Raw genomic sequence first — 8,952 nt, 5'->3', positions numbered from 1 at the left:
TTACTCAGCCATGAAAAGAACAAAATCATGCCACAAAACCCACCATAACATGGTTGAGTAAGAGCATATAATGCTAAGTGAAATCAGTCAGAGAAAGACAAAGACCGTATGATTTCACTCATATGTGGAATTTAGGCATCAAAACAAATGAACAAACAAAGAAAAGAAAGAGATAAAAAATAGACTCTTAAGTATAGGGAATTAGTAATTTCTAGAGGGGAGGTGAGTGAGGAGATGTCGGTGAAATAGATAAAGGGAATTGAAAGTACACATGATGAGCATTGATAAATGTATAGAATTGTTGAATCACATTGTATACCTAAAACTAATATAACACTGTGTGTTTATTGCACTTGAATAAAACAAGGAAAGACAATTAGAAAATGTTTTTCATTGTCTTATCCAGGGTAATACGATTCTATGACTTTTGGCCCCTCTTTGATTTTGTAGATTCACGGTCAACTGTCACCAGCTTCCTCAATGCATTCTTCATGTCCTTGTTCCGCAGGGTATAAACGAGAGGGTTAAGACTTGGAGTGATGATCGTGTAAAAGAGGGTGAGGAACTTTCCCTGGTCTTTGGAGGCACTGTTACCTGGTTGCAGGTACATGTAGATAATAGTTCCATAGAAGATGGACACGACAGTGAGATGAGATCCACAGGTATTAATTGCTTTTTGTTGGCCTTCTTTTGACTTTATTCTCAGCACAGCTTTGGCGATGTAGCCATAGGATATAAGAATAAGGCCGAGTGGCGTAAGGACAATGACAATGCCCAAAGCAAAAACAGACATTTCAACTGTTGTGGTGTCTATACATGCTATCTTGACCATAGCTGGCAACTCACACAAGAAATGGTCTAGAAGGTTGTTTCCACATCGAGGCAAATTCAGGGTGAGTGTACATAATAATACAGAATTGGCCAAACTAATGCTCCAGACTGTGATTATCATCTTGAGACAGAGATGTGGGTTCATGATTACCAAATAATGCAGGGGCTTACAAATAGCTGTGAAACGATCATAGGACATAACAGCGAGGAGGAGACACTCAGTGGAACCCAACCACATGTAAACGTAGAGTTGAGCGACACAGCCCACATAGCTGATGGTCTTGTCAGGTCCCCACAAGTTAACGAGCATCTGAGGGATGATGCTGGTTGTGAAACATAGATCCAGGAAAGATAGGTTCCTGAGGAAAAAATACATCGGTGTGTGGAGATGGGAATCCAGGAGAGATGCAAGGATGATGGCCGTGTTACCCACCCACGTAATGAAGTAGAAGAGAGTGACAACTCCTGATAGGACCATCTCCAGTTTGGGATGGTCCGAGAAGCCGAGCAGAATAAAACCGTGCAGAGAAGTGTGATTGTTTTGGCCCATAGTCCTTCAGTGTCCAAATCCTAGAGTGAGAAAAGCAGAAGGAGGTGAAGGAGGATGGGGATGATGATGAGGAGGAGGAGCAGGAGGAGTAAGAGAAGGAGATGGAGGAGGAGAAATTGTCAGTACAGACCACATAGCTAAAGGGAAAGAATTTATGCTAATAATTAAAAAATAATGGGTGAAAGTAAATATTATAGCCAAGTAATCTGGTATTTGTTGTAGATCATTTTATGGTGTTGGACTTAATATTATATTTTTATCTAGGTGAGCTTGGAGATATTACTCTTAAACTCAAGGTCTGAAATTTGTCACATATAAATTTGCAAGTTTGAAAAGGATCTGTTTCTAAAGTGATGTGACCCTCTGATTCTCTACCAATCTTGTTCGCTTGATATAATGAACACATTATTTTTCTGGTCAGCAAATTTACCTATAAAATGTAATTATTTTGCTAATGTCAGAATGAGGAAAATAGTGTTCCTCTTCTTAGTGAGTAGGACCACTGATGTCCTGGTTTCTCATGTAGGAGATATGGCCTTTTACTCCTGACATCTTTATGTCTCTCATCCCAATACCTAACTTATCGCCAAAATGGTAAATTTTAATGCAAGTTGTATTTTAAGTATATTCTCACTTTCAAGAAGCTTCCATAGTCACTACCCTAATCGAAATCACGATCATCTCTTTTCTAGATTTTCTAGATTTTCTAGACTTTTGTAGATTTTCTAGATTTAAAATTTTTTTAACGTTTATTTATTTTTGAGACAGAGAGAGACAGAGCATGAATGGGGGGAGAGTCAGAGAGAGAGGGAAACACAGAATCAGAAGCAGGCTCCAGGTTCTGAGCTGTCAGCACAGAGCACAGACGCGGGGCTAGAACTCCCAGACCGCGAGATCACGACCTGACCTAAAGCTGGACGCTTAACCAACTGGGCCACTCAGGCGCCCCTGTCTTTACTCCTTTCATCCAGACTTTTTTTTTTTTTTTTGCTTACATTGTTACACGATTCAATAAAATCAGTCACATCATCCATGTTCTTTTAATTTGCTAGCCCCTTTCCGTTTCATTGAAGAAAAACCCCAATCCATGCTTGCATGGATCTGCACGAGGCCTCATGCTCATCTCAGAAGTTGCTTTATACACATGACACATGGACTCCTGGCTTCCTCCCAGTTTGACATGTTAAACTCATTCCCATCGGAAGCCCTGGGAACCTTCCCCTTCTTTTCTGGACTTCTACTTTTGCAATCCTGTTCATTCTTTTGTCCAGCTCCGAATGTTTCTTGCTTAAAGAGGGATACTCTCAACCTATCTTTTTTTGTTTGATATCCTGTATCATGAAAAGGGGATCTGTAGAGGGCCAGTATAGCTGAGAGTTTAGAATTTTTTTTTAATGTTTATTTTTTGAGAGAGACAGAGACAGAATGCAAGTGGGTTAGGGGCAGAGAGAGAGGGAGACACAGAAGCAGAAGCAGGCTCCAGGCTCTGGCTGTCAGCACAGAGCATGACACGGGGCTCGAACTCACGAGCTGTGAGATCATGACCTGAGCCAAAGTCAGATGCTGAACCGACTGAGCCACCCAGATGCCCCTAGCTGAGAGTTTAAAAGCATAGGTAGAGAGTTTCTCTTCATGTCTCTCAGGTTATTTAGGTGTTTGCTACCGAGCCCAGAAAGGCTCAGACTTCTCATTGTGAAAATAAAGAAAACAAAACTGCTATGGGTCAAGATTAACTGAATCATAAATCTGCTTAAAACAACACTTGGAACATAGCATATCTCCATAAATATTACTTATTGCAATTGTTATAAGAAGAAATTGTACGATGTTGGTAAAAATTTAACAGCTTCCTATGGTACTTTGTAATCTTTAAGAAAGTGTGTCTGATGTCTGTTGCTCTCCACTCTCTCCATGCTGCCTAAAACGTTCCACCAATACCTGTCTATCCAAGTATCTGTGTATCTATGTATCTATCTGTATCTATCTACCATCTACCTATTCTCTCATATTTATACATAATTTCCAAACAAAATAAAAATTACCACACTATGAATAACAGTGTAAAATCACATAAAGTTGTTAGGTAGCATTGTTTTTACATTAAAAAGGAGAGAAGGTGGCAGACAAGTGGAAAATATCTGATTTATATAGTAACAAATAGCAGGTACATTCAGTTCGATGAAAAGTAACTTAAGACATTAGTTTCTATTCTAAGGAATAATGAACTCATCCTCATTCAGTAGTGAGATACAGGTAGAGCTCCTCTAGACGTACATGAGGATGTCAGAACAGCCCAAATTTTTAACAATTGAACAGATTATTGGTAATCCTCCATAGTGTCCTATTGCTGAGTATAAAAATACAATTTCTTACTGCTACAGCCATAATAACATCCAGAAAGCTTCTATTAAAAAATAAGGGGACACCTGAGTGGTTCAGTGAGTTAAGCCTGGGTCTTCAACTCAGGTCATGATCTGACAGTTCTTGAGTTCAAGCCCTGCGTTGGGCTCTGTGATGACAGCTTGGAGCCTGATGCCTGCTTCAGATTCTGTGTCTCCCTCTCTCTCTCAGCCCCTCCTCCACTCATACTATGTCTCTCTCTCTCCAAAATAAATAAAAATTTAAAAAATTAACTAAGAGTGGAACCTGGGTGGCTCAGTCAGTTAAGTGTCTGACTCTTAATTTTGGCTCAGGTCATGATCCCGTGGTCAAGCCCACATCAGGCTCTGTGCTGGGGTTGAGGCCTGCTTGAGATTCTCTCTCTCTCTGCCCCACTCCCCCTTCATGCTCTCTATCTCAAAAAAATAATTAAGAGAAAATACATATTGAATATTAAGAAGTAAATATCAAACTGGTGTCCTTATTTCCCTTTGTGTGTGTGTGTGTGTGTGTGTGTGTGTGTGTGTGCGTGTAGACATTGTGTAAATATATATGGTATGATATTTGTTATGCTTTTTCAAATCTGTTTCCTGGATATTATGAAGAAAATACCTCAACTTGTGGCCAAGATTCAAAAGTATACACGTTTAGAAGAACAACTGAATATACTGGCTAACATAGTTATTTTGTGAGAGTCATTTGTTGATTCCCCCAGAATTAGCTTTTCAAGGGGCACTTGGTGGTTCAGTCAGTTAAGTGTCTGACTTTGGCTCAGGTCATGATCTCATGTTTTGTGGATTTGGGTCCCACATTGGGCTCTGTGCTGACAGTTCAGAGCCTGTAACCTGCTTTGGAATCTGTGTCTTCATCTCTCTTTGCCCCCCCCCCCCCCCACCTCGTGCTCTATCTCTCTCTCAAAAATAAATAAATGTTAAAAAAATTAGCTTTTCAAGAATCATGATATGAGCCTGGATTCTATCATTGACTGAGTTGCATAAAAGAAAAATATAACTCTGAAATGTGTTGCACACTGTCACACATCTTTATAGGTCTATAATGTCTGAGCAGGGAGATGAATAAAAAAAAAAAACTTACTTATATCAACAGACAAGTTGGTGTGTGTAATAGTTCCTGACTTCTGAATAAGACAGAACCTCAGTTAAAATTATATGAAAACAAAAATGAAAATTTTTTGAAAATGAAAGTCAATGCCATGCTGTTAATTCCTTAGCTATTTCCATTATCGCTATGCCTTTCAAAGATTAATTTAGAAAGGGGAAAAATCCTTCTGCCAATTAAAACCCTGACATTGGAAGTCTTCAAATAATTTTTCATGCACACCATGAGATTTAGAGACAGATCTGATTCCTTCCCATGTGCACAGTCCTCTTGCATAAAATATTGTATTTCAGTCCTTCATTTCCAATTTAACCTACATTTCCCCATTACATTTCTGCTGGATCAAAATGTCTGAAATCACACATCGAGAAAGAGTTTCATGTCCTCCTCTTCTAGTGGAGAATAGATTTAATCTTCCATAATAGAGCTTAAAAGGGAGAATTTCTCTGAAGAGATTTACAATATTGATTTATTGTATAAGAATTCTGAAAGAAAACCAGAGGAATCAGTGCATATAACTCTAAGTCCAGTTTCCCTTACCTCCCCCAATTGTTTTACCAACCCAGACACGCTCTTTTCCAAGAGAGATTGAAGATGGACGTTACTATGATCCAGAGACAGTTCTCCCGATATGCTGCTTCTTGACCAGTGAGGAGCCCACAACGTGTGGAAAAGCTAAGCACGTGCTGTCCAGCACTGCTGCCCCTTCATGTCTTTCCTGCAGCGTGGCTGTGAATTCTGTGAATTCTGCTGTTCCCCAAGCAGGTTAAAAACTCATTCTGGACAGGAGGACTCCACCTTCTTGAACACGTGACTTCACGTAAGGTGATGAAACCTGTCGCAGATTCTTGCTACTCATTCTGACTGAAAAAAACCCAGCAAATAGGTCTTAGTCCTAGAGGCACATTATAAAAGCATTAATTCAGATTAAGAAGGGAGCAAAATTTCCCAGTGTTTCCTGAAAGCCCAGATCACGAAGAAATATTTCCTAAACCATTGACCTGCATCCGATTGATATCTGTAAAGTGGGAGAGAAAAAGTAGTTCATGAAGAGGTTGGAGAATTAGGCCATATCCTGATATTTCATTAGGAGAAACGGAATAGATGCAAAAGTTACGCCAATATGAAGGAAAGCTTTAGGACAGGGGAATGAGGAACTGTATATTCAGATTTTTTTTTCTCTAGGTAGTAAATGCGTTACAGATAAAATTCCCTGCTAAATGCATTTCAAAGACTAGAATTACAGTAGATGTTAATCTATAAGATGTATGTATGTATGTATGTAATCTCAAGTTAGTTAACATACAGTGTTGTTTGGCTTCAGGAGTAGAATCCAGTGATTCATCTCTTAATGTATAACACCCTGTGCTATTCCAACAAGTGTCCTCCTCAATGCCCATCACCCATTTCCCCTTCCCCCAACACCCCATCAATCCTCAGTTTGCTCTCTGTACTTATTTATTTATTTATTTTTATTTTTTTCAATATATGAAGTTTATTGTCAAATTGGTTTCCATACAACACCCAGTGCTTATCCCAAAAGGTGCCCTCCTCAATACCCATCACCCACCCTCCCCTCCCGCCCATCCCCCGTCAACCCTCAGTTTATTCTCAGTTTTTAAGAGTCTCTTAAGGTTTGGCTCCCTCCCTCTCTAACCTCTTTTTTTCTTTTTCTTCCCCTACCCCCCTACCCCATGGACTTCTGTTAAGTTTCTCAGGATCCACATAAGAGTAAAAACATATGGTATCTGTCTTTCTCTGTATGACTTATTTCACTTAGCATAACACTCTCCAGTTCCACCCATGTTGCTACAAAAGGCCATTTTTCATTCTTTCTCATTGCCACGTAGTAGTCCATTGCGTATATAAACCACAATTTCTTTACCCATTCAGCAGTTGATGGACGTTTAGGCTCTTTCCATAATTTGGCTATTGTTGAAAGTGCTGCTATAAACATCGGGGTACCAGTGCCCCTCTGCATCAGCACTTCTGCATCCCTTGGGTAAATTCTTAGCAGTGCTATTACTGGGTCATAGGGTAGATCTATTTTTAATTTTTTTGAGGAACCTCCAAACTTTTCCAGAGCGGCTGCACCAGTTTGCATTCCCACCAACAGTGCAAGAGGGTTCCCGTTTCTCCACATGCTCGCCAGCATTTATAGTCTCCTGATTTGTTCATTTTGGCCACTCTGACTGGCGTGAGGTGATATCTGAGTGTGGTTTTGATTTATATTTCCCTGATGAGGAGTGACGTTGAGCATCTTTTCATGTGCCTGTTAGCCACGTGGATGTCTTCTTTAGAGAAGTGTGTATTCATGTTTTCTGTCCATTTCTTCACTGGATTATTTGTTTTTCGGTTGTGGAGTTTGGTGAGCTATTTATAGATTTTGAATACTAGCCCTTTGTCCTATATGTCATTTGCAAATATCTTTTCTCATTCCGTTGGTTGCCTTTTAGTTTTGTTGATTGTTTCCTTTGCTGTACAGAAGCTTTTTATCTTCATGAGGTCCCAATAGTTAAGTTTTGCTTTTCATTTCCTTGCCTTTGGGAATGTGTCAAGTAAGAAATTGCTGCAGCTGATCTCAGAGAGGTTTTTTCCTGCTTTCTCCTCTAGGGTTTTGATGGGTTCCTGTCCCACATTCAGGTCCTTTATCCATTTTGAGTTTGTTTCTGTGAATGGTGTAAGAAAGTGGTCTAGTTTCATTCTTTTGCATGTTGCTGTCCAGTTCTCCCAGCACCGTTTATTAAAGAGATTGTCTTTTTTCCATTGGATATTCTTTCCTGCTTTGTCAAAGAATAGTTGGCCATACTTTTGTGGGTCTGGTTCTGGGGTTTCTATTCTATTCCATTGGTCTATGTGTCTGTTTTTGTGCTGAAACCATGCTGTCTTGATGATTACAGCTTTGTAGTAGAGGCTAAAGTTTAGGATTGTGATGCCTCCTGCTTTGGTCTTCTTCAAAATTACTTTGGCTATTCAGGGCCTTTTGTGGTTCCATACACATTTTAGGATTGTTTGTTGTAGCTTTGAGAAGAATGCTGGTGCAATTTTGATTGGGATTGCATTGAATGTGTAGATAGCTTTGGGTAGTATTGACATGTTAACAATATTTATTCTTCCATTCCATGAGCACGGAACTTTTTTCCATTTCTTTATATCTTCTTCAATTTCCTTCATAAGCTTTCTATAGTTTTAAGCATACAGATCTTGTACATCTTTGGTTAGATTTATTCCTAGGTATTTTATGCTTCTTGGTGCAATTGTGAATGGGATCAGTTTCTTTATTTGTCTTTCTGTTGCTTCATTATTCGTGTATAAGAATGCAACTGATTTCTGTACATTGATTTTGTATCCTGCAACTTTGCTGAATTCATGTATCAGTTCTAGCAGATTTTGGTGGAGTCTATCGGGTTTTCTATATATAGAATCATGTCATCTGCAAAAAGTGAAAGCTTGACTTCATCTTTGCCAATTTGGATGCCTTTGATTTCCTTTTCTTGTCTGATTGCTGATGCTAGAACTTCCAACACTATATCAAACAACAGTGGTGAGAGTGGACATCCCTGTCGTGTTCCTGATCTCAGGGAAAAAGCTCTCAGTTTTTCCCCATTGAGGATGATATTAGCTGTGGGCTTTTCATAAATGGCTCTTGTGATTAAGTATGTTCCTTGTATCCCGAGTGTGTTGAGGGTTTTTATTATGAAAGGATGCTGAATTTTGTCAAATGCTTTTTCTGCATGGATTGAAAGGATCATATGGTTCTTATCTTTTCATTTATTAATGTGATGTATCTCATTGATTGATTTGCAAATCTTGAACCAGTCCTGCTGCCCAGGAATTAATCCCACTTGATCATGGTGAATAATTCTTTTCATATGCTGTTGAATTCGATTTGCTAGTATCTTGTTGAGAACTTTTGCATCCATATTCATCAGGGATATTGGCCGGTAGTTCTCTTTTTTTTTTACTGGGTCTCTGGTTTGGGAATCATAGTAATGCTGGCTTCATAGAATGAGTCTGGACGTTTTCCTTCCCTTTCTATTTTTTGGAACAGCTTGAGAAGGATAGGTATTATC

General features: G+C 39.2%; 1 protein-coding gene across 1 annotated transcript; it reads right to left on the bottom strand.

The window, feature by feature from the left end:
- Positions 1 to 418: 418 nt before the first annotated feature.
- Positions 419 to 1,444, bottom strand: LOC144616306 (olfactory receptor 2W1). The gene has a single exon (XM_078446481.2). The coding sequence runs from the start codon at positions 1,379 to 1,381 to the stop codon at positions 419 to 421; it is 963 nt and encodes a 320-aa protein (XP_078302607.1). The 5' UTR covers positions 1,382 to 1,444.
- Positions 1,445 to 8,952: the final 7,508 nt, after the last annotated feature.

The sequence above is a fragment of the Panthera onca genome, chromosome B2 (assembly GCF_046562875.1).
Source record: "Panthera onca isolate mPanOnc1 chromosome B2, mPanOnc1 haplotype 2, whole genome shotgun sequence".
NCBI classification, from domain to species: Eukaryota; Metazoa; Chordata; class Mammalia; order Carnivora; family Felidae; genus Panthera; species Panthera onca.
This window is presented reverse-complemented; position numbering and strand designations above follow the sequence as displayed.

Excerpts from the sequence above, each read along its gene's own strand:
- LOC144616306 (XM_078446481.2), bottom strand. The coding sequence starts at position 1,381 with ATGGGCCAAAACAATCACACTTCTCTGCACGGTTTTATTCTGCTCGGC.